This window comes from Pelophylax lessonae, assembly GCF_965119305.1.
Source record: "Pelophylax lessonae genome assembly, chromosome: 7".
Taxonomy (NCBI): domain Eukaryota; kingdom Metazoa; phylum Chordata; class Amphibia; order Anura; family Ranidae; genus Pelophylax; species Pelophylax lessonae.
In genome coordinates this window covers 202,132,057-202,158,032 of record NC_138774.1, presented here as the reverse complement: position 1 = coordinate 202,158,032, position 25,976 = coordinate 202,132,057, and the positions used below count along the sequence as shown (strand labels likewise).

Below are 25,976 nucleotides of genomic sequence, written 5' to 3'. Positions count from 1 at the left end.
TGGACCTGTCATCTGCCTGCTTAGCGGGGATCAGCGGATCTGCTTGGACGGATTACGCCCCGTGTGAAAAGAGCCTTATAATCAAAGGCATAGCAGCAGTTCAGGGCTCCACCCCTTCCTAGGAGTCCGTGAGGCTGCAAGGGATTAGCAGGTGCAAGGACACGTTAGGTACCTGTTTCTGTTTGTGCTGCCCGGGACGATAACTACAGTTTCTGTAGGAACAACGTGTGAACACTGCAATGTTCTGGACTCAGAGAAGTTTCGTCCTACTAGGCTAAGAGCCAGGGAAGCCCAAGCCGGTTACTGTATAGCCAGGAGGATGTGGTTTGCTTTTGAAGCTGAACCCCTGCGAGGGCAACTGTTTGTTTTTGAACTTTTCCTTTTTTTTCAATGAACGTGGGCCAACAAGACCTAAAACAGTGCTTCTGGTGTGGACTGATCTCACTGGGGAGCACTACACTTGAGCTAATAACCTCCAAAACATCACTATACATTTTTATATATTTAGAAAGCTGTCAATGTGACTTTTACCAAACATTCACTGGCGAATGTAAATCATTGTCCTAGGAAAATCCACCTGAAGTTAATGTTTGGTGCAAGTCAGGATAATTGGTTAATAAATATACCCCATAATATTATTTGGTAATGCAGATATATGGTCTATTGTGATGATGCATGATTTTTTTTTAATTATAGGCCAGTTTTAGGTTGCAATTCTGTCTTGCACAGTTGTACAGGCTCCTTTCTTGTATTGAAAAAGCTTATTTTGATTTCACTGCACACTCTAAGCTTCTCACAGTGTGCAATACAAGCTGCAGCAAGTTAAGTTTTTAATTTATCATGAAGGAACAGCGTCACATGTGGGCATTATCGCAGATTTCTATTTCCAGGAAGTTATGTACAGTCCCTCCCATGAACTATGATCTGTCTGCATTGCACAGAAAATCACAAAGACCCAGTGATGAAATCGCTGGATCTGAAATAAAAATACTAATAAAAATAAAAAGGTTTTTTAAAAGTATTTCATTAACATGTTGATGAGGAAGGGGGGGGGGGGGTAGAAACAGGAAGGCAAAATAAAAGCAAATTAAACCTCAGCTTTAAAATCAATATTTATTGGTATCACTGTACAGAGCGGTTGTCACAAAGAATATAAAAAATATATATTTAAAGTGCCAGAAAACCTGGAATTCTCTTTTGAAGAATAGTTCTACTTTTGTTTCCCTTTTTTGTCTATGCTTTTGGCAATATTTTTTCTTTAATTTAAGGAAAAATACTATTATACAACGCCGCATGAATTTTGAACCTGTAGAAGAAATGAAAGTGTATATACAGTACTGTATATATAAAAACCTTTTTTAGTTTTGGATAGAGCAGGGAGAGGTTGGAACCCCTGTCTGGTTCTCATTGCTGTCTGTGTCCCCGCTGGGGAGATTACCCCGTGCCCTTACTGGGGTGATTAACCTTCTCTTCTTGATATGGTGACCATTGCCAGAGTGACAGAAATTCCTCAACTGGCAACACCTGTTCCATTTACAACTGTCTAACGTAGGCCATACATGGTTCTAATCTCGGCTGGTTCCTGCTGAGATTCAAACAATGCTGGGTTTTACCTGCAGTTATCGCTAGCGGTGGCTTCTAAAGCCGCTTGCAATAATCACTGTCTTCTCCTGGCAGGAATGGCTTCCACCACCCTTCCCTGCTTGCAGAGGACAATGGCCCAGCAGGAAGGATTCTCGCATTAACACTGTCTGTATTGATAGGAAAATAGAGAAAATTACTTTGCTCCGTGTATGGTCGACCTAAGGCAGTGGGTTGGATGAAAAAACTGATCTGATTTCCACATCCACACACGAAACAGATGGGGAAAGCATCCCTGCTGAGCTTTGTAAACTTCCCCGCTGTCAGATTACACTAAACAGCCTTGCAGTCTATAGCCTGGGGAGCTCATCGAGCTGGGAAAAACTGACAGGATGGTTGTACAGTAGTATATTGGTAGATCGGCTTCTCTACAACCACAGTGCCCATACATTGATCAAAATTTTGAATTTCGATCCATGTATGGCAAACTTTAGAGAGGATTTTACTCAGTTTGTAGATATTTCCTGGCACTTCCTTCTCCAGAACGAGGAGTTAGAAGAAATGTCAAAGGTACAAGCAGGAAAAATAAACCAAAATTTTTTTAACCCTTCCCTAATGTATCCAAAACTAGAAAAACATTATGGCTATGTACACACTTTAAGTCTGTACTAAACAATATAGTGTGTGGGTTTACAAACAGTTTGCATCTTCTACAGCCAAGGCCTTGTGGACATACCCATTACAACACCCAAGGTTCACATTATATATTATGTTTAGTTGACTCTTTAATTATGGAGATTATTCCTTTGCCTTTATTTAAGATCTGGACAAGCCATTTACTGGACCCAATATGTACACACTCTTCTTTTCATATGTAACAGTTTATTCAGTGAGATTAGTCCTTTAAATTTAGTGGAGGTGTGGATGTGCCCTTTACTGTTCCCACAATGTACACAACCTTTTTTTGAATTTTGCAATTTACATACTCCGTGTGTGGCAAAATCAGCTTCAGAATAAAAATCATATTTCCTAGGGTGTTTTCCAAGGCAGTTTCTATTGATCCCTGTAACAGTCAAAAAAGTCTTTTGTGATCAGAGTTCTTGAGGAATCGTGACGCACCTCACATGAAACCGAGGAGACGTTTTTTCTATGGTGCAGTGGTAGCTCCAGGATGCTAATCAAGGCATAAGAATTGTCTTCTTCTGACAGGAAGTGGTCTGAAGTAATTATTCCTGAAGTAGACTCACCATCTAACTTCCATGTAACCTCAATGACTGGTGGATAAAAACCACTTACAGAACATGCAAGATAGAGTGGATGGGAGCTTTTTGGAGACACCGAACTGGTCATAATGAATACAGAAGGTGCCTGGACATCTTCCCCTAAAAAATAAGTAAAATATAAATTCAATACTAAACCCAAGCAAATAAGAATAATGGTTACACATGTTAAAGATCTAACAATAGCATTCACAGATACTGTATATACAGTGTGATTCAAAAAGGATAGTACAAAAGTTAAGCTGATTTATTCATAATGGAATGAACCTAACACAACACGAAAACACACAATAACTGTCCAAGTTTTACCTCTGCACTACAAATGATTGATGTGAGCCCCGTTGGCGACACAACAGATGTCGACACAGTAATCTAGTTCTGTCCAGACTCGTGCCAACCCAGCATGTCCTTGGATATTGGCTCCACTGCTTCTGTGATGTGTCTTCTCACATTGTTTAGGCCCTGTGGCGTTGGGGGGGGGGGGGGTGGTGGAGACATACAGCAAGTCCATTGTGTACCCCCACTAAAACAAATCTCAGGGCCTTAGGTCTGGCGATCGTGGAGGCCAGAGCTTCATTGGGGAATCGTTCTTTCCTGCATGGCAACAGCCTTCGTTCATGCAAATTCAACACACAAAAAGCCTACTCTTGCTTCGATGTCACCATCTTGTCTACATCGCACTACGCTACGCCTCTGGTGATGACATGAACAAGCAAATAAACATGCAATAACTTGAGATCTGTCGCCTTCATAATTTTCAACAACTAGTCATTTACCATTGTTGTCTTGGTGCAAAAGTAAAAACTTGTAGTGAGAATGACAACGATGGTAAACAGCAATCATCTGTCGTGTCATAAATTATTATGCTTTACTAAGTTTTGCAACATCCTTTTTGAATCACACTGTATTTTTACAGTATATACCCAATCAATTAAAATGTAACTATAGGTAAATAAAAAATGACATTTACAGTATGTGAACAGCATTAACACAACAGTGTTTGTTTTCCCTCGTAACATACTGTAGTATTATTACCTGCTGATCCTGCCATTTATAGATACATTCTTTTTACTATTGCTGTTACAAGCCAAAATGTCCAACAAAACTGGTAGTTACAATTACAGAAGGCTCCAGTCTCAGCTTCTACTTGATCAGAGCAGCTGTCAATCGACCAGCAAAAGTGTGCCTATGCACATAAAATACTGACTGGCAACAGAGATTTCTGTTTTGTTTTCCTTTACTGATCTATGCACAGCAAATGTTTTCATGTCTATGTGTACAGGCACATTAAGCACAATAGTCTGCATTTACATCAGATAAAAAAAGGCATGTATGCCTAAAAACGCTGCGTTTTTAGATACTCAGTGTGCAAGAGGCTTTAACTGCAGCTGATTGGATGAAAGCACAGGATGACTATTATCCTACATGATTGGCCATAATAAGAGGGGTCTTCACACACACACATATATATTATATATATATATATATATATATATATATATATATATATATATATATATAGCACCCTCCAATGTAAGTGCTTGCTAAAATATAGTGGGCTTTGTCTGCTTATCAGCAAGGCCATGTTTTCAGCTAGGCTGGCATGTGTTTCCAGGTGTGCCTGTTGTGTTGGGGAGTCTCCCCACTGTGTCCCAATGAGGGCTCTCATTGGGCAGTGGAGGAAACCTGACCAATAGCACACCGGGGCTTGTATCCATCCTGGAAGGGCAGATTCTGCCGCACAGCATTCTAGGAAAGGGTATAAGTCTGTGGGGAGCACATGACAGATCTTCTTTGGCAGGAAGCAGAGTCCCAGGAGGGAGGTGACGGCTGTCTCTCCTCCTGTAAGGAAGGATCGGATGTCTCAGGCGGCTTGCCTGAGGGGATACAGGGCTGAGCTAAGCTCCAGAGAAGGATCCAGGTGTGCTGAAGACCAGCGGAGCATTGGAGTCGAGTTTCAGGAAAGCATTCTGAGTCTTTAGTACTGCAAACTGCCCTTGGGGGTCTGCTTAGCAGAGGGGACCACTCCGGAGAAGGTCAGAGGGATCCAGGAGCTAGCTAGCCGGTACAGGAATATAGTAAAGGGGGGTGCCAGAGATTACCCTGAAGAGTAAAGGGAGTGCCAACGGTTGGGCCCTGAAGTGGAAAGTGTTAAGTGTTGCAGCATCATTGCTTGTGGCTACCTCAGTCAGAGAAGACTACAGGGAGCAGTGCACAGGACTTTTGAGCTGTCAGAAGCATCAGAAGTCAAGTTTCAGTTCACAGACAGCAAGTCAGGTTTATAAGCGCCAGTAAGCGTTGGTTGGCATTTAGCCGGCACCAAGACATCGCTAGACGGCATTTTTTTCTCAAGTGCCCCAATTCTGTAACTAGTTGAGCCAGAGGAGTATCCCACTCATTCCCTTCTCCCATCCAAGTTCCTACAGTAAAACTAAAAACTAAATATGCCGGACTGTTCATTGTCTCAGATCTCACACTTGGCCAACAAGCTTAAATGAGCTGTTGGTGTTAACGGTAACCGTGGCAGACCCATATCCAGCACTGATGCTGGAAACACTGCTACATATATATATATATATATAATTTAGTTAAAAAAAAGCGTGGAAACTTTTTTAAGAACCCTCTTATATATGGGGCTCGGAGAGAGCAGAAATAGGCAGAATTATCAGGGACTTATAAAACACCAATACGGGAAAACTCTCCACAACTTAATTTACAAAGCAAAAATGAAGCTATTTTCATAAATTTAGCCTTCAGATACACTTTAAATTTTTGGCACTTGTATGCTGTTGCTGTGTTTCTTATTCTCTCCTATGTTAGCTTCCCGATTTGGCTACTGGAGGCTTATCAGTGACACCCAGCAGTATCCTTTGTTTTTGATAATTGAACAGAAAGTCAGCTGTAAAATAGCTTAAAATTCCACCTACTGTTTGATTATTTACAGAAATTGTTAAGTACGTATAGTATTAAAAACTAGTGATGGGAAGGTTGGTGGGAATGAATTCAGATGCAGATCCAGATCCAGATTAAACTAACTTGGAGTTCATTAGCACAACCCAGACTGATTTTTTTTATTACTGGTTTTCATTTTTAAAAACTAACATAAAAATAACAGAAAAAAACATTTCTTCAGCTCCTTAATGATATGCACTCATGGCCCTTTTGCTATGGACACACCAGTCTTTAAGTTTAGTTCGCTGAGCTGTTATCTGCTTTTTTTAGAGGCAGGGAAATGAGGTTCTTGTTTGTTAAAACTATTTTTAGCTACTATCTATGGCTAACACATTTCAACACTGTACTGGTGAAAACCCCAATACAAAAACTGGTATGGACAGATCTGAACTCTTCAAACTGAAATGTAAGAGTAAACACATAAAAACACTTATTTTATCTCTTATCCTTATGTTTTGTTTTTTTTTTCGGGATAAAGGCAAAATTTTAGCATTACATTTGCAATTCAATTGTTACCAATTACTGTATCTGCATATTGTTCTTGGGGCACTTTTTGGAAGAAATATTGCTCAAAATTGCTTGTAACATGTTGAAAGGGGCTGTTTTGGGCGAAGTCCTCATCCCCTTAAAATGATTGGTGGAGTTGGATATGATAAGTAGAAGTAGCAACTGCACATGGTCTCATATATTTTGGTAATAAGAACCAGTCATTACTGGTGCAAGAATACAATTATTCAGAATTCATCGTACATGTTTTTTTTTTTTTTTATGAAATATTTTTATTTGACCTGTTTTTAAAGCTTACCTTTGGCAAAAAAATATTTTAAACAAATCAGCACAAGGGATGTATGCTGGTGTCGAGTGTAATATTGGAAATCTCACTGCCCCCTCCTATATTCTACAGCTTTTTTTGTCTGGTGCTGCAGGGGGTATTACCAGCCAGGGTTGCAAACCATCAGCAAATTTACTGACAATTTGTAAAAAAAAGTGACTTTTACAACTGTCTGTAAATATCCGGGGCTGATCATTTGTCATGCTGTGCTGACTTTTGTAAGTGTAAACCAGGAAAATTGCATATTATGTGTATTGTCAGTGTTTCCATATTGTGTTTATACTGTTTATATATCAGTTTGTTTTTAATAGGAGTTCTGTCATTTTTCAAGTTGTCAGTAAAAAATGTGCTCTATAAAAACTAAGGTGTATAATGAGAATCAATAGAGGCTCACACACACTAGCAGCGCTTAATTATACTAAAATGCCCTCTACAAAACGTGTACATAAATAATGCCCCTTATAATATCACATATAGGTGCAAAACAATGTCCATTCAAAGTGAGTGTGCACAAATGCTGTAAAAAAGTTGAAAGTTCATATAGTGCACTGGATCCTGAGGTAGAAGTCTATAGACCACCAGTGGTAATAAATGCCGTATCTAGACCACCGTCACCACACCTCCAAACGTGTCCCCCTAGGTAGTCAAAACTCACCAGAACCTGGGAAAAAAGACCGCCTTTGAAAGGTTTTAATTAAATTCCATCTCATGGTATGTGGATCACAGGCGACTATTCTCCGGATTCGCCAATAGCAGATAATTGAATCTGAACCTCAACGTAAAATGCACAGCAAAAAATCCTCGGAACATGCGGAACATGTGAGGAAAGAAAGGGGAGGACCAATCGTGTAATTCCGTATAAAAATACACTTTATTAAAATGTTCCCAATCCCCAATGTAATACACTCACAAAGATGCAACTTGGTAGTAGCATGTAGGATAAGTAAGGAGTCTGTAGTGTGCCGGTGACTCACCGCTACCGCTGATGACCAGGGGAACCCGAGCTCCAGAACACCGACGTCCACGTGACAGCTGATGGATGCGTGCTCACGCCCTTACATGTTTCGTCACACCGGACTTCTACGGAGGGCCTCACATGTTCCGCATGTTCCGAGGATTTTTTGCTGTGCATTTTACGTTGAGGTTCAGATTCAATTATCTGCTATTGGGGAATCCGGAGAATAGTCGCCTGTGATCCACATACCATGAGATGGAATTTAATTAAATCCTTTTCAAGGCGGTCTTTTTTCCCAGGTTCTGGTGAGTTTTGACTACCTAGGGGGACACGTTTGGAGGTGTGGTGACGGTGGTCTAGATACGGCATTTATTACCACTGGTGGTCTATAGACTTCTACCTCAGGATTCAGTGCACTATATGAACTTTCAACTTTTTTACAGCATTTGTGCACACTCACTTTGAATGGACATTGTTTTGCACCTATATGTGATATTATAAGGGGCATTATTTATGTTAACGTTTTGTAGAGGGCATTTTAGTATAATTAAGCGCTGCTAGTGTGTGTGAGCCTCTATTGATTCTCATTATTCACCTTAGTTATTATATTCCATGTTTATAGCGGCAGCTGTTATTATTCATATTTTTTATTCATTTTCTTAGCGCTGGGTTGAGTGGGTGTTCCAATACTTACTCCTAATTTTACGAAAAAATGTGCTCTGTCAGGAAATTTCCCATGTTTTGCCACCAGTAAAAAAATGCCACGGGATGGCAACCTTGTTACCAGCGCTGGACCTGTGACAGGCACTCATCAAGAATGACGACTATGCCCATCCTTTTTGTCCCCTCCTCCATTCAAAGAAGCAATACTATAGCTTCCAGGCATGAAAAATGGATGGGCAGATGAATGAAAGGTCTGCTTCCGCAATTCGTACAACGCTTTTCATTAAGCATTGCAAGCAGCATTAAAAGTTGTAAAGTGCAGCGGTGAGAATTTTAGCACATAGTTTAATGGAGAATATTTATTTTATTCTGCTCAATGTGTTAAGCTAAAAAAAAAAAAACACTGAGGATTTAAAACTGCTTGAAGGGCTGCTTTTTAACCATTTCTGGACCAGAAGGTTTTGCCCCCTTAATGGCCAGGCGATTTTTTTGAGATTCGGCACTGCGTTACTTTAACTGATATTTGCGCAATCCTGCGACCCTTTACCCTAATAAAAGTGATGTCCTTTTTTTTCCCAAAAATAGCGCTTCCTTTTGGTGGTATTTGATCACCTGTGCGATTTTTATTTATTGCGCTATAAACAAAAAAAGAGCGACAATTCTGATTAAAAAAAAAAAACAATATTTTTCACATTCTGCTATATAACATTCCCCCCCCAAAAAAGTAAAAATTTAATTTTTTTTATCCTTTTAGGCCAATTTGTATTTTGCCACATATTTTTGGTTAAAAAAATCCCAATAAGCGGATTTTGTTTGGTTTGCGCAAAAGTTTTCGCGTCTAACAAACTAGGAGAAAGATTTATGTCATTTTTATTTATTTATTTATTTATTACTAGTAATGGCGGCTATCTGCGATTTTTAGCGGTACTGCGACATTGCGGCGGACAGATCGGACCCCTAACTGACATTTTTGACACTTTTGGGGGGACCAGTGACATTACTGCAGTAATCCGTGCTAAAAATATGCACTGTTTCTGTAATAATGACATTGGCAGGGAAGGGGGTAACCCAGGGGCGATTAAAGGGTGTGAGCCTAGGGGGTATTTTCTAACTGTATGGGGCAGGGACTTGTGGAATCAACACATAGACCTGTGATCCTAAATAAGAGGAGGTTCATTCCAGAGAGAACAACGGTCTGCTGTTTTTACAACAGCAGACCATCCTTCTCTCTCTGCAGGGAGTGATCGTGGGTGCCTGGCGGCAATCGTGGCCCCGTGAATCAGCTACGGGGTCGGTGGTTCGCGCAGCTGAGCCAGCCTGCCGCAGTATATCTGCGGTGGGCGGTCAGCAAGTGGTTAAGGGTAAAAGGTAGATTTTTAAAAAAATACTGTTTTATATTTTGATGTCATTAAATTATTAATGCAGACTTGCATATTTACCAACTGTCCTGAATTTGCTGGAACAGTCCCGCTTTTCAGAGAGTTGTCCCGCAATGTCTGTATCTTGGGCTGTGTACTGGATCAGGGCAGGGGGGGGGGCAGCTGGAACATATCTGTCTCTGCACCAAGACAGTTCCTGTCATCTGTAGTCAAGCAGCCAGCTGCCATTCCATGTGGACTCCAGACTCTCAGGACTGCTCCAGAGACACCTTTGGGCAGCAGCATTGTCAGTCTGGGGGGAGGGGGAGTGTTAAATGTACTAGCAGATTTAGATACACTAAACAAATTGAAGCAAAACTCCAGCCAATACTATAATACTATACAAGCAGTTACAGTAACAGTCAGTGGTAAATGGCTTGTCTCAGCCATTTAACTGCTACATCTGCAGGATAAGTTGTTCTGTTGAAAAACAACAGACTGACTGGAAGAATCACTAGGTCAAAATAAATGAAAGAAAGCCTAAAAATACAAATAATGCAGCCATACAGTGCCTTGTGAAAGTATTCGGCCCCCTTGAACTTTGCGACCTTTTGCCACATGCCTCCAAAGACGCCCAAAAAATGCCCGATAAATGCCAGCAAAAAAAAGGCAAGGTGGAGAGAAGCCACTACCCTGCTCTATTAATAATTATAAGAAAAATTATCTATTTTTTCTTGTTCAGGACCATTTTAATGGAAAGTCGGATCACAAGTGGCTTCAAATAAGATAAGGAGGCGACTCCCATTGAAGTCAAATATTCTAAATGGTACTGTATATACGGTAGACCCTTAGCTCTCAAATGTGTAAATTGATATTTTTCTCATTCCTCCATGTAATTGTCTTAGGCTCGGTTTCCACTAGTGCGACTTGCTGTGCGACTTGACACATGTCAAGTCGCACAGCAAGTCAAAAGCCATTGATTTCAATTTGGCCCGTTTCCACTGCCGCGACTTGAGTTGCGGCGACTTCATAAGTAGTTCGTGCACTACTTTGGAGCAGGCTTCAGTGCGACTTCCCTCTATAATGAGGGACAAGTCTCACTGAAAGCCGCAAACAACTTTAGCTATGAAGTCGCGCTAGAAGTAGCATGACTTCGTAGCCGCGGTAGTGGAAACCGAGCCTTACTGTACTTGCTAGAACACTAACCAAGTATACAGTGCCTTGAAAAAGTATTTATAGCCATTTAAAATTTTCCACATTTTGTCATGTTACAACCAAAAAGGTAAATGTATTTTGTTTGGATTTTATGTGATAGACAAACACAAAGTGGCACATAACTATGAAGTGGAAGAAAAATGATTAATGGTTTTTAAAATTTTTTACAAATAAATATCTGAAAAGTGTGGCGTGCATTTGTATTCAGCCCCCTTTACTCTGATACTCCTAACTAAAATCTAGTGGAACCAATTTCCTTCAGAAGTCACCTAATTAGTAAATAGAGTCCACCTGTGTGTAATTTAATCTCAGTATAAATACAGCTGTTCTGTGAAGCCCTCAGAGGTTAGTTAGAGAACCCTAGTGAACAAACAGCATCATAAAGGCCAAGGAACACACCAGACAGGTCAGGGATAAAGTTGTGGAGAAGTTTAAAGAAAAGTTAGGTTATAAAAAATATCCCAAGCTATGAACATCTCACTGAGCACTGTTCAATCCATCAACTGAAAATGGAAAGAGTATGGCAAAACTGCCAAACAAATGTAAACCACGTTTTTCAGATATTTATTTGTAAAACATTTTGAAAACTATTTATAATTTTCCTTCCACTTCACAATTATGTGCCACTCTGTGTTTGTCTATCACATAAAATCCCAATAAAATACTTTTATGTTTTAGGTTGTAACATGACAAAATGTGGAAAAGATACAGGGGTAGGAATACTTTTTCAAGGCACATGTATGTGAGCTTGCTTTTTATGCTATTATAAATGTTTTTACCGAAGATTGGCACAACTTTCAACCAGGATTCATGCATTTTCTAATTGTATTCACTTTAGAATATGTATTTATCCTGGGTGTGAACATTTTTATAAACCCCTAACTGTAGAAACACTTTCAATGAGCATAGAATTGCATCAATTCTGCTTTTAAAAATTCACCAAAAATATTTGGTGCCATCTAGTGGTAAATAATGTGTAGTTTCATTAAGATCATATACAGTATGATTAAAAATTGTGCAGCTTTCATAATATATGACAGATTATGAAAGCTGTATAAACACGGGCCTCTTCACAGCAATGTCTCTGTGACTTAACGTGGTTCTAAACTCTAACGGTTTTTTTAGCTTTTTTTTTTTTTTTTTTTTAAAAAAACAAAAAAAAAAAAAAAAAAACAAGCTTTTAAACTCAGCTGATTTTTAAACAAAAGAAGTCTCTAAGCACTCAAACAAATTTTTTTTTCAGCTTAATGCACTCCCTGTATTAAACTCCAGCTTTTGATATACTTTACACATTTATCACTGCTAGTGCAGGAGTTCACTGGTTTTAATTACATACATACAGTTTAATACCGCACATCCAGCGGCCTCACATATTAGTGAGGGATATACTGTAGTTCGTTTGAGTATTATTAGAGATTTATTATGAACAATTTCAAATGTATCAAAAGCTGGAGTTCAGCTTTAACCACTTCTGGACCGGAAGGTTTTACCCCCTTAATAACCAGGCCATTTTTTGCGCTATAAACGAAAAAAAAAATAAAAAAAAAGCAATACTTTTACTTTCTGCTATAAAACACATCCAATAAAAAAAATGTAAAAATCAAATTTTTTCATCATTTTAGGCCAATATGTATTCTGCTACATGTTTTTGGTAAAAAAAATCCCAATAAGTGCATAATGATTGGTTTGCATAAAAGTTATAGCGTTTACAAACGATGCAATATCTTTATGGAATTTTTTTTTTTTTTTTTTTACTAGTAATGGTGGCAATCAGCGATTTTTAGTGGCACTTCGACATTGCGGCGGAAAAATCTGACACCTAACTGTCACTTTTGACACTTTTTGGGAACCAGTGACACCCATACAGTGATTAGTGCTAAAAAAATGCACTGTCACTATACTAATGACACTAACAGGGAAGAGTTAACATCAGGGGTAATCAAAGGGTTAAATGTGTCCCTAGGGGATGCCTACTAACTGTGAGGGTTTGCACTGATTGGGGGAAGACAGAGATCAGTGTTCTTGCTTAGCAGGAACACAAGATCTCCCTCTTGTCCCCTTGCAGTATTGCAATCTTCCTTGTTTACATAGGCAGACCTCCGTTCTGCCTCTCCCAGGATGATCGCGAATGGCCGGCGGACATCTGGGTCTCATTAAGAAGCTCTGCGCTCTTAGGCTGTGGCCCGACTGCCCACATGCTGGTTCTAACAGTGAAGGGCCTCTCACCTTGGTGCAGATCACTTGCCCAGCTACCTCTGCCTCATCAGGTGTGGCCTCTCTGCGCTGCTGGGGGAGGAATAATGTATCTTCCCTGGGCATGTCCAGAAACCCAAGGAGCTGTGGGAAAAGGAGATAAAGGGGCCTACGCCTGCATCTGAGCATAGTGCACAGCTTTCTCTTACCAAATAAAATTAGAGAATTATGCTTGTTGCCATGGCTGACCTACTTTTGACGAAATTATTTTGCTGGCTGTTTTCTGAGTCACTGGGACCTGGAAGAGTTACTGGTGGCACTGTTCTCAGATCTGAAGGGTGTAGGCCCAGTGTCCACCAGTTGGTGTCTCCCAGTAGCCAGCAGATCCCAGCAATTAGTCCCCATCTGATTCTGGCTACTGGGAGGGTATTTATTCCCTCCTCTAGCTTTACACAGTGCCTTAAGGTTTTTGCCTGTGCACTCATGTGATCTCTTAAGCTTGGTTTACACCTGAATGTAGCGGGATCGAGCATTCCAGCTTGCATTTCTTTTGCGTGTTTTGGAGTGTTTCTGCTTGTCGCGCACAGGACAGCCCATTCATTTAAATGGGCTGCCCTATGCATGAAAAACGCCCCCAAAAAACTACAAAACCTTTTTTGGAGTGAAGCGTGGCGCGTGGTCCACTAAATTGCTTTTAGTAAGCCTGCCTTGCAAGACTATTTGAACAATTTATTTTCACTTACCACCATAAATGCTGAGGTGGGTCCCATCTCCCCAGATGTGATAATAGGGACTCTTAGTCATCAAGCACCAGTAAAGAGCACTGTCATTTGTGGTGACGTTAGCGATGTGCAGAAAGTGAGTGTTGCTGTTGTTTCTGATTGGCTGGTAGCGCTCCAGAGAGGTGTCACCCCAGTGGATGGTGGTGTCATTGGCGTGGTGGAGAATATAAATGGGTGGACTCCCAGGCAGCTGTTTAAACCACTGAACGCTTAAATGCCAAATCTCCTCGCCTTCCACAAAGCAGCTCAGAATGGCCGTATTTCCTTCAGCGACTGAAATGTGTTTATATTGGTTGACTGTCAACTGAAAGGTGCCTTTAATGTAAAAAATTGTAAATTTATTATATATATAGAATGCCCATTAAGAACAACACCAAGCAATAAAATACCCAAATATCACACAAAAGTCTATTTCTGACTATTTTTCTGAATAGCAATGGTTTGAGCTGTAAAGATTCTTCTGACTCCTCTCAACATCCCCTGCTGCCCCCATCACTTTGCTGTACACAGCCTGTGCAGAGAGTGGAGGGGAGTGGGAGAGGCCAAGCAACTCCACCTACCACAGGTTGCCTGCAGAAAACTACAGGAGGGATCAGAGAGAAGACTAATCACCCTGCACAAAGAGTGACCAATCTTTTTTAGAGGAACCTCCTGCAAGGGTAAATTTCACATTAGATTACTGCACAGCTTTAAACCAAAAAGGGGGCGTTAACTATTTTCTGCATGACTCTGATTTTCATTCTTGCATTCCCATGCAGCATGCAATGCAAAACTCCATATATTCTCTAGGACAGGGGTGTCAAACTAAATTTCATTGTGGGCCGCATCAGCATTATAATTGCCCTCAAAAGGGCCGGTTGTATGTGTAAGACTAAATGTCCACAGCATCCCCTACCCTTACATAAGATTTCAAGAGCTTCTTTAATCAGAAGTTGAGTCCCCCACCCTCCATTACATCACAGTGAACCCCTCTTAACTTGTGCTGCTGCTGGGAAGAAGCTGGAGGCATTGCTGGAAAGCAGAAAGTAGAGGGTCTGGAGGAGAACCAGAGGAGGGCTGGAGCTCTCCTGCAGCTGCAGGAGAGGTGCGAGGGCCAAATAAAATGGACTGGAGGGTCGCATTCGGCCCGCGGGCCTTGTGTTTGACACATGTGCTCTAGGATGTCAACGACAACGGGGTTATGTTGTCACTGACTCATAATTGACTTTTTTTTTCCCATAGGAGAAAATCCCTGTCACCAACTAAAAATATTGCAGATAAAACTACTAAAGAGTCAAGTATTTTAATGCATACTTGCTGCATTTTTTCTTTCTATAAATCATTTCTTTTATTTAAATAAAATATATATCTGAACTTGCTAGAAAAGTTTCCATCTGGCCACAGGGTTAGCGCTGAACTGACGGTGTCCACTTTATGAGTGAGTGTCTGAGGTGTGGAAAACAGTATATATGTATATGTATCCTTTTGTCCATTATGTATTCTAATAAATGTACTGTATGTTGTCATGTAACTTGATTCTCTAAAGCTCCTGAAGAAGCAACTAAATGTCACGAAACATGTAGAGCAAAACACATGAGGACAAATGGTACCCCCGTATTTCGAGGATCGGTATGTGCTGATGTATTTATATGTCTGCAACAAGCACTATATAAGATATTCTATCCTCTAGGGCAGGGATTATCAAACTACGGCCCTCCAGTTGTTCAGGAACTACAATTCCCTTCATGCCTAGTCATGTATGTGAATGTCAGAGTTTTACAATGCCTCATGAGATGTGTAGTTCTGCAACAGCTACAGGGCCGTAGTTTGGGAATCCCTGCTCTAGGGCACATGTGTCAAACACAAGGCCCGCGGACCGAATCTGGCCCTCCAGGCCATTTCATTTGGCCCTCACACCTCTCCTGTAGCTGCGGTACCCCCATTATGCAGCCAGATAGAGGCTCGTCTCTGCCCTCTGGTCTCAGCTTTCAGCAACAAAGAGGAGGACAGAACTCCTCCTACAGATCCACCGCCTCTCAGTGAAGCTGCAGCACTCCCTTGTCTCTGCCTCCCCTGGTCTCAGCATTTAGCAGACTCCAGCCCTCCTTTGGTCCTCCTCAAGACCCTGGACTTTCTGCCTCCCAGCTCTGCCCCCAGATTCCTCCCAGTAGCAACTCAAGGAAAGTTGGGGTGCACTATGATGTAAGGGAGGATTGGGACTCTTGACATCTGATGTAAAAGGAGTGGGGTGCTCTGGACATCTAGTCTTACGGATGTAACTGGCCCTTTGAGGGGACCCATAATGCTGATGCGGCCCGCAACTAAATTGAGTCTGACACCCCTGCTCTAGGGGATCCACATTCTGTCCAAAAATATTTTTAGGATTTGTTCTACCATTTCTACTATTGTATTGTATACAATCCATTTTTAATGTAGACCAATAAATTGTTAAATTTTATTTATGTGCCTATTAAGCCCATTATTTCTGTCTTTGAGTTCCAAGAAAAGTTTATTAGTGGAGGAGAGCCAATTCCCTAGCACAGCCCCCTCCTTGCATGTCATAGCCCTCTCCTCTTCAGTAGTGTCTAATTACTGTCTGTGCTGGCCCAGCGCCTCTGCCCCTCCTTTCATATCCTTGCCTTATGGGTATATTGTAGTTGAAATTATTGGTCTGCTGACAGGGTCTCTTTAAAAAATGTAGTTCGCAGAGAGGGAGCAGGGATTTGGTTGTTACAGTCATAAGGGCTCAGCAATAATTCACTGATAAAGATCTAGCAGGGGTTCAAAGCTGCCCTCCACCCAGTGCCGGCCCTAACATGGGTCCCGCCAGGTCCATTGGACCAAGGCGGCACTTTGAGAGGGGCAGCAGAGGCTGCTCTTTAACCACTTCTGGACCGGAAGGATTTACCCCGTAATTACTTTAACGGACAATTGCGCAGTCGTGCGACGCTGTATCTAAATAAAATTGATGTCCTTTTTTGCCACAAATAGAGCTTTCTTTTGGTGGTATTTGATCACCTGTGCGATTTTTATTTTTTGCGCTATAAACCAAAAAAGAGCGACGACTCTGAAAAGAAAAACAATATTTTTCACTTTCTGCTATATAACATTCAAAAAAAAAAATTTTTAAAATGAAATCATTTTAGGCCAATTTGTATTCTGCTACATATTTTTGGTAAAAAAAATCCCAATAAGCGTATTCTGATTGGTTTGGGCAAAAGTTATTGCGTCTACTAACTAGCGGAAAGATTTGTGTCATTTTTTATTTATTTTTTACTAGTAATGGCGGCGATCTGCGATTTTTAGCGGGATTGTGACATTGCGGCGGACAGATCGGACAACTAACTGACATTTTTGACACTTTTGGGGGGGACCAGTGACATTACTACAGTAATCAGTGCTAAAAATATGCACTGTTACTGTAATAATGAAACTGGCAGGGAAGGGGTTAACCCAGGGGTGATGAAAGGGTTAAGTGTGAGCCTAGGGGAAGTTTTCTTTTTTTTTTTCAAATTCTTTATTTACATTTTTGCATATAAAACACAAACAACAGGTAAAGTGCATGTGAACTTAAGTAGACATACAGTTTAAGGAACACAAACATTTGAAAGAGCCCCAGCAGGTATAGGGGACCAGGTCCCAAATACAATCAGATTCAAACAAGCATCATTTATGCAGGCTCAGTGCTCCACTGAGTAGTATGACCAAAGGCAGCGTGGCTAACAAATCTATCAGGAATCGTATAGGTTAGGAAGGGACAGTAAGCCAGGGCAGGCACCCAAAGCCATAGCCACGATTTCCACCCAGGGTCACGCATTCGTAATTAAAACTCAGTAAAGTGGGGAAGGAAACCAGAAAGTCCAGGACAGGGGGGGGGGGGGGGGGAGGGTCAGGAAGCCGGAAAGGACTGTAGAAACCAGAAAAGAGGGGGGGGGAAGAAGAAAGGGGGGGGGAAGTGGTCAGGAGGGCGAGGGGTAGGAGGGGGCAGACAAAGGGAGGGAGACAAGGGAAGGAAACCCGCACGGGCGATCCCAGGCCCAATGGTGCCCCTACGGCCGGGGAGGCGCGCTCAGGGTTCGACCCTCATCCGAGAGAATGAACTCATTCCAGCAAGCCCACGTTTTTGTGTATTGCTCCCTCTTTCCACGTGCTGTTAATACCAAATCCTCCAGATCGTTAATCCATTTTACCCTCTGCAGCCAGAGGGAGATCGTCGGGGGGGTCGGGCTCTTCCAACACAGACTGATGCATGATTTCGCTGCGTCCAGCAAGTGGCGCAGCACCGATCTCTTGTACCGTTTCGGGGCAATGCCCGTACAATGCAATAAAAAGAATGCCGGGTCGTCTGGGATACTTCTTTCCGTCATCTGCTGGGTGATGCGACGCACTTCAGACCAGAAGTCCCGTAACCCCGGGCAACTCCAAAAGATGTGGGAGATCGTACCCTTATCTTGCTGGCATCGCCAGCACCTGTCCGAAGTGTCCGGGAAGATGCGGCTCAGCCTGTCAGGGGTGTAGTACCAGTGGGAGAGGATTTTATAGTTGGACTCTTGAGTCCGTGTGCATATGGAGGACTTCAGGGAAAACCGAACAATAATGCGCCGTTGGGAGTCCGTAAAACTCCGACTTAGTTCCCGTTCCCACTTGAGGATCCCTGGGAGGACAAAGTCCTCCGTAGGTTGAGATATAAGCGAGTAGAGTTGGGAGAGTGCATGGGGCATGTGCCCCTGGGCCGTCAGGAGTGATTCAAAAGGCAACATGTCTCTCGTGAATAGCGACGCTTGGCCCAGTTCCCGAAAGAAGTGGAGTTACTGCAGGGCCTGCCACCTGGACAGGCGAAACTCGTCGCCCAGCGAGGTGAGCCGTAGCAAGGAAGGCCACTGTTTGTCTACGATGAAATGGGAAGCCTGGAAGATGCCCTCTCGAGCAAAGTCACCGAATCTGTCCCTCCCGCAGCGGGCGAAGCGCGGGTTTCCCAGGATCGGGAAAAGCGGTCCTCGTGCGTCTGCAAGGCCCCTACTGGCCACCACGGAGGAGCACACTTTAATAGTCGGCCCAATCAAGGGGTGCTGCTTGACCTCCGCCAGCATATCCCGGGGCACCAGCGGGGCTCCAGTCAGGGAGACCGAAAACAATGAGGTCTCTAGAGAGACCCACTGCTTTAGGTCGGCGTGCCGAGCCCAGTCGATCCATCTCGTCAGCATCACCGACTGGTAATATCGTTTGACATCGGGTAAGGCAACCCCACCATGCCGCTTGGGTAACACCAGTAGCCGTCGAGCAAGGCGTGGTCTCCTCCCTGCCCACACAAAGTGGGTGAAGGCGGCATCGACCCTCCGGAAAAAATCCGCCGGGATGGATATTGGGAGTGCATGCTTTAAGAATAACAGTTTGGGGAGTATCGACATCTTGAGGATGTTACACCTCCCAAACCAAGAGTGGAGCCCCGTGGACCACCTTGCAAGTAGGGCGCGGATGGTCACCAAGAGTGGTGGGAAGTTGAGGCGGAAAAGATCCGCCGGATTAGGGGAAATCCAAGTGCCCAGGTACCGGAGGCCCCCCGTCGCCCATCTGAATGGGAAATTCTGAGTCAGAACGCTCCGCACCGACTGTGTCAGTGTGACTCCCATCACTTCCGATTTCGAGAAGTTAATTTTTAGGTTGGAGACCACGCCGAAGAGATCGAATTCCTTTAGGAGGCACGGTAGAGAGATCAGGGGTTGGGTCAGGGAGAACAGGAGGTCATCCACGTACGCGGAGACCTTGTGTGCAGCCGCCCCAACTGAGAGACCCGAGACATCCGAATTCATCCGCACCTTAGCCAGGAAGGGCTCCAGGGACAGAGCAAAGAGTAACGGCGACAGGGGGCATCCCTGTCGCGTGCCATTGGAGATGTGGAACGGTTCCGAAAGAACCCCGTTCACTTTCACCTGGGCACTAGGGGTAGTATACACCCCCTGGATCCAGGATAGCATCCGATCACCCAGTCCGAGACGTCGCAGGACCGCAAACATATAGGACCAATTTACCCGGTCGAACGCTTTTTCCGCATCCGTGCTCAAGAAGACAGTGGGGGCACGGGAGCGGCGCGCCTGACAAACGAGATTGATAACCTTAATCGTATTGTCCCTGGCTTCACGCGTGGGGACAAATCCCACCTGGTCCAAGTGCACCAGGGCCGGTAGATGAGTCTGTATACGGAGAGCCAAAAGTTTAATAAAAAACTTCAGGTCCGCGTTAAGCAGGGAAATCGGCCGGTAACTCCCACAGACCGAGGGGTCCTTCCCCTCCTTGGGGATCACTGAAATATGCGCCCTCAGGGATTCTTCTCGGAAAGAGACGGAGTCACCCACCGCATTGAAGAGGAGCAGCAAAGGGGGAGCCAGAATATCCCGCAGCTGTTGGTAGTAGGCCACCGTGAATCCGTCCGGACCCGGTGCCTTACCCCGTTTGGCAGAGGCGATGACCGTCGTCAGTTCCTCCAAGGTAAAGGGGGAGTCCATCTCGCTGCGTTCCTGGGAGGCCACGCGTGGCAGATCCACCGAATCCAAGTAGGACTCCACTGCTGCCTGATGAGAAGGTCGTTGGGGTAGCCCGTACAGGCGGGAGTAGAAAGCGCCAAAGCCGCGCGATATCATTTTCGGAAGGTGCACCTTAGAGCCATCCGGCTCTAGCAACCAGGGGACGTAAGACGCCGTCCGCTGCTCCCGCATTTGTCTCCGGATTCATACGTGAATCGTTTGCACTTTTGTAGGGCTGCTTTGGCTCTATATCGCAACAAATCCGCGATCTGCTCACGAAGTCGGGCCAGCTCCTGACCCCCCCCCCCGTCCCGGATCCCATTTGTGTCGGCACTCAACGGAGCGCACTTCAGCCAGAAGGCGCTCCAGCTGGGCCTCCCTGGCTTTCTTTAGTCTCGCCCCATGTTTCATAAAGACACCCCTAACCACCGCCTTGTGCGCCTCCCAGATCACTGCTGGGTCGCTGTCCTGGGTGGTATTGAAGGGGAAGTTTTCTAACTATATGGGGGAGGGACTTGTGAAATGAACACAGAGACCTGTGATCCTAAATAGGAGGATCACAGGAGCTCTGTGATCATTCCAGAGAGAAGAAAGGTTAGCTGTGTTTACAACAGCTAACTGTCATTCTCTCTCAGCGGGGAGCGATCGTGGGTGTCCGGTGGCAATCATGGCTGCCGGCCCCGTGGATCGGCTTCCCCTCTACCTAGTTGTCAGTCATGATGTGCCAGTAAAGTCCATTATTTGATTTTGTAAATCATATCTCATAGTGGGGACTGCGCTACGTCAGTTGGCGCAGCCGAGCCAGCTTGCCGCAGTATATCTGCGGCGGATGGTCGGCAAGTGGTTAAAGGGCTTGTTAGGCATGGGAGGGGGGGAACTGACCATTCGGTCACTCAGGCACTGCTCAAGGGTCCGGCATCAGTAGGGGGCCCCATCAGTGTTGCCAACCCTCTGTGAATATAGAGATGGCTACATCTGTCCTGGTTGATTGAGGGCCGGTTCACACCAGCACACGGTCGGTGCGGCTAAGGCACACTATGTGCGCATTTCCCATGCAGCAGGTGAACACACTACCCTTGTTATCTGCTGCATGTGGGTGCCAATGTATTCTTCATGGCACCCCAAACGCAGATTGCAAATGCAATGTGTTTACAGGCACAAAATCGCATGATACCACAATACTTTGCGCTTTGGTGCGGCGTGTTTTTAAAAGTAGTGCAAACATTATTTTTTCTGCAGTCTGTTACTTTTTGCAGCCAATTAAAATCAACGGACTGTCAAAAAGCTCCCTACGGGAAAGCGTGTGTTCCCATGTGGCCCTGGTATGAACTGGCCCTTAACCTAGGTTCACACTTCTGTCTTTAGTGCAGGCCATGTTTGCATGGGCAAATATCACGATATAAAATAAAATAATAAAATAAAGGATGTGGGGACCTTTTGGTGGGCATGATTTTTTTTTTTTTGGGGGGGGGGGAGGGGGGGGCAGCATTTTATTCTTGGACCCAGGCAGCACAATGCCTTGGGCCAGCCCTGCCTCCACCCAAAGCAAAAAAAAAAAGTGTTTTGGGTAGTGCTCCACTTTAAAACATAAAGATATTTCGAGCCTCACAAAATAAATGTGTCCCTTGTATTCGGCATTTACATTTGAGTCTACTTACTAGAAATGGATATGATCAGCAGGAAACAAGTGACAGATGGGATCGCCATGGCTGGAGGATGTCTTGGAAATGACAGCTGTGCTCCTCAGCGCTGAATTATTCTGGTTTCCTGTAAATAACTGCCAGTTACTACAAATAAAATCAGGACTTTTCCGTAGCTGAAGAATTACACTATAGTTTCTAATTATCAATGTTTTCACCCAGGATTCACACGGCCCTCATTACCCAAGATTCACCCAATTTACATACATTTCAGGGTGATATTTGTGCACATTTTTGGGTGAAAACTTTGATAAATAGAGCCCAATGTTTACATCTTTATTTTAAAGTGTAAGTAAACCTTAACAATCAACTGTTCTTATTTTCTCCCTTTGGTCTGTTAACCACTTCTGGACCGGAAGATTTTCCCCCTTAATGACCAGGCCATTTTTTGCGATTTGGCACTGCGTTAGTTTAATAGACAATTGCACAGTTGTACACTGTACCCAAATAAAATCGATGTCCTTTTTTTCCCCACAAATAGAGCGTTCTTTTGATGGTATTTGATCATCTCTGCGATTTTTATTTTTTGCGCTATAAACAAAAAAAGAGCGACAATTCTGAAAAAACCCCCCAGTATTTTTTACTTTCTGCTATGAAACCTCCCCCCCCCCCCAAAAAAAGTATAAAAAAATAATTTTTTCATCATTTTAGGCCAATTTGTCCCAATAAGTGTATTTTGATTGGTTTGCGCAAAAGTTATTGCGTCTACAAACTAGGGGAAAGATCTATGTCATTTTTATTTTTTTACTAGTAATGGCGGCGATCAGTGATTTTTAGCTGGACTGCGACATTGCGGCGGACAGATCGGACACCTAACTGACATTTTTGACACTTTTGGGGGTACCAGTGACATTACTACAATAATCAGTGCTAAAAATATGCACTGTTACTGTAAAAATGACACTGGCAGGTAAGGGGTTAACAGTATAGGTGATCAAGGGGTTAAATGTGACCCTAGGGGAGTGATTCTAACTGTGGGGGGGGGGGGGATGAGCTTGTGAAATGATCATAGAGACATGCGATCCTATATAGCAGGATCACATGGCCTCTGTGATCCTCCCAGGGAGAAGGACGGACGGCTGTGTTTACAACAGCTGTCTGTCCTTCTCTGTCAGCGGAAATCGGAGCCACCTGACACTCGCGCCAGCTTCCCCGCTGAGGATCGGGGGCTGGAGCTCCCGCTGGTGGCGCGCACCTGCCCCTTAGCTCCTCCCAGGCAGATGACATTTATTAACGTGATTCTGCCTGGGGCTGCCACTTTGCCGACGTAAATGTACAGTGCATAGTCGGCAAGTGGTTAAAGTATATGATCACCCTTACCTCGAAAAACAACAAATTGAGTGTTAAATATAAATGAAAGGCATAACACTTGTGTATACAATAAAAAACATTATAAATACTTTTTTTGTCCTGGTTGGGTCTGTCAAACCCCTTTTCCCCTTTTTTATAAATGATCACATTGCCTCTTTCTCAGCTGCAGGAGCTAAAATGCTCAGAGAGGAGAAACAGCAGCATACTGGTCTTCCCAGTAAATGCCTGTGCGGGTGTGGGGGGGGGGGGAGCGTGTTAGCACAAGTCTAATCATTGGAGGAGAGAAGGTCTCTCCTCTCAGCACAACTAGGGAACTGACCAGGTAGGCAGGGAGACTGGCAGGATCACCAGGTATTATACGCAAAGGAAGAAATACAAAGAAAACAGGAAACTTCCTCATACAAGTACATGATACAGCAAGCAAATATCAGTATCATGAAATGTTGGGTTAACAAATTCTTAAGGAAGGGGGAGGTGTTCTGTAGCCCTAACCTATTCCTGTCTCAGGAGGACAATGCTGCTTCTCCATAGATACAGGAGAGTGAGCGTTGTCAACCTACAACAGAAAGTGTGTTAGTCGGAGGATGAACTAGTAAGAATAAAGCAAAAAAAGAAAGCTAAAGCAGACACCACATCTAAGGACTTAGATGGAAGCTGCAATTTATTTCACTTTTGTTCCACCTAAACATATAAAAATAAAAAAAGGGTCAGGGACTTCTCTCCCTATGTTTCTGTGTTTAGGGCAGACCATTGAAATGTAAGGGCTGCCTACATGCGGAATGCAGGTCACAACCTAGCCTCAATCATACACTGTATTACCAAAAATTTTGGGACACCTGCCTTTACACGCACATGAACTTTAATGGCATCCCAGTCTTAGTCCGTAGGGTTCAATATTGAGTTGGCCCACCTTGTCCTCCACCACAAACTCGCTCATCCATGTCTTTATGGACCTTGCTTTGTGCATTGGTCCAAATCATTTGGTGGAGGGGGATCATGGTGTGGGGTTGGGCTTGGCCCCTTAGTTCTATTGAAGAGAACTCTTAAGGCGTCCGCATACCAAGACATTTTGGACTATTTCATGCTCCCAACTTTATGGGAGCCGTTTCTTCCCTTCCTGTTCCAACATGACTGCACACCAGTGCACGAATCAAGTTCCAAAAAGACATGGATGAGCGAGTTTGGGGTGGAGGAACTTATTTGGCCTGACCTCAACCTGATAGAACACCTTTAGTATGAATTAGAGTAGACACTGCGGGCCAGACCTTCTCGTTCACATCAGTGCCTGACCTCACAAATGCGCTTCTGGAAGAATGGTCAAACATTCCCATAGACACACTCCTAAACCTTGTGGACAGCCTTCCCAGAAGAGTTGAAGCTGTTATATGTGGAAAGGGTGGGTCAACTCAATACTGAACCCTACGGACTAAGACTGGGATGCCATTAAAGTTCATGTGCGTGTAAAGTCAGGCGTCCCAATACTTTTGGTAATATAGTGTATTTTCATAATCAATCAAAGTAGTAAAATTTCCTAAAAGTCTAATGATAAACTTCTGTCGAGCGGGGATGGTCACACATGTAATGAAATTCAACCGGTCACGTCTATAAAATTTCCAAAAAAAATGCCTTTTTAACCTTTGACAACTCCCCCCATCTTGGCCTACCTTTTTATAATCTACCCCCCGTGCAGTCTATCATAAATGCTGCTGCCAGACTCATCCACCTCACTAACCACTCTATGTACACCACTCTTCTCTGCCAATCTCACCATTGGCCCTGCTTGTCCTACATACTACATCTACATGTAGAATACTAACAACATACAGTCATCCACAACTCTTCCTCAAACTACATCACAGACCTCATCTCTATATTTTGCCCAAACCAGGGCCATTTTTAATAGTGAATAGACCCTGGGCAACATTTTCTTGGGCCCTCAAAAATCCACTTATCAACTATCTGCAGGCAATGTGGGCTCAAGAGACAGCTACTTTGGGCCCCACAACAATAAATGGGCCCGGGGCAGCTGACCCTTTTGCCTTGCATTAAAGATAGCCCTGGCCCAAATCATCTTCTCCACTCCTCCCAAGACCTCTAGTTCCCTTGTCTTCCTCTCTCATGTCCACATCCTGGTCTCCTCCAGAGCTTCTCCCATCTCCTGGAACTCCTTACCCCAATCTGTCTATCTCCAACTGCTGAATACACATCAAAAGCAACATGATTTTTAAAAAAAAAAAATGAATTTAAAATGTAAAAAAATATCCAATTTTCTTTCTTAACACTGTGCTAAACTAAACTTTGATCCTGTAACAGATATGCTTTTTCCAAATCTTTTCAAAAATACCTGCAAAGTTTTTTTTTTTTTTTTAAATAGTAAAAGATTTTTCATTCTTTGTCAGTTATTTAATTCCAGCAAGGCAGGGGTTAAGCTTGCACCACGAATAGTATGGTGCATCGCCACGACTCACCTGATAGTTGCGTCAATCGTCACCTTGCCCAGTAATAGAAACAGTCAAGGCTGTCCTTGGCAGACAAATGCCAGATTCTCATGCTGCTCTGACGGTGAGAAAGGAGGGGGCGGGACGCACCCAGCTGCACTGAGGTGACAGTTACTTGTTTTTGTTCCTTGTTTTTGTGATGGGAGATTTAGTCCC

General features: G+C 43.5%; 1 protein-coding gene across 1 annotated transcript; it reads right to left on the bottom strand.

Annotated features, from left to right (window-relative positions):
• Positions 1 to 2,226: 2,226 nt before the first annotated feature.
• On the bottom strand, positions 2,227 to 25,883 carry LOC309559650 (immunoglobulin lambda-1 light chain-like). Its single transcript, XM_082262999.1, has 4 exons — positions 25,791 to 25,883; positions 21,970 to 22,078; positions 13,773 to 14,126; positions 2,227 to 2,963 (listed from the first exon to the last, which is right to left on the bottom strand). Exons 2-4 carry the CDS (start codon positions 22,016 to 22,018, stop codon positions 2,635 to 2,637), a joined length of 732 nt encoding a protein of 243 aa, XP_082119125.1. The 5' UTR covers positions 22,019 to 22,078; positions 25,791 to 25,883; the 3' UTR covers positions 2,227 to 2,634.
• Between the last annotated feature and the right edge of the window lie 93 nt (positions 25,884 to 25,976).

Coding starts and splice junctions, on each gene's coding strand:
- LOC309559650 (XM_082262999.1), bottom strand. CDS start 22,018: ATGGCGATCCCATCTGTCACTTGTTTCCTGCTGATCATATCCATTTCT. Junction 14,127..21,969: donor GCTGATCATATCCATTTCTA/GTAAGTAGACTC, acceptor TTTACATTAAAG/GCACCTTTCAGTTGACAGTC. Junction 2,964..13,772: donor CCACCTCAGCATTTATGGTG/GTAAGTGAAAAT, acceptor CTTATTTTTTAG/GGGAAGATGTCCAGGCACCT.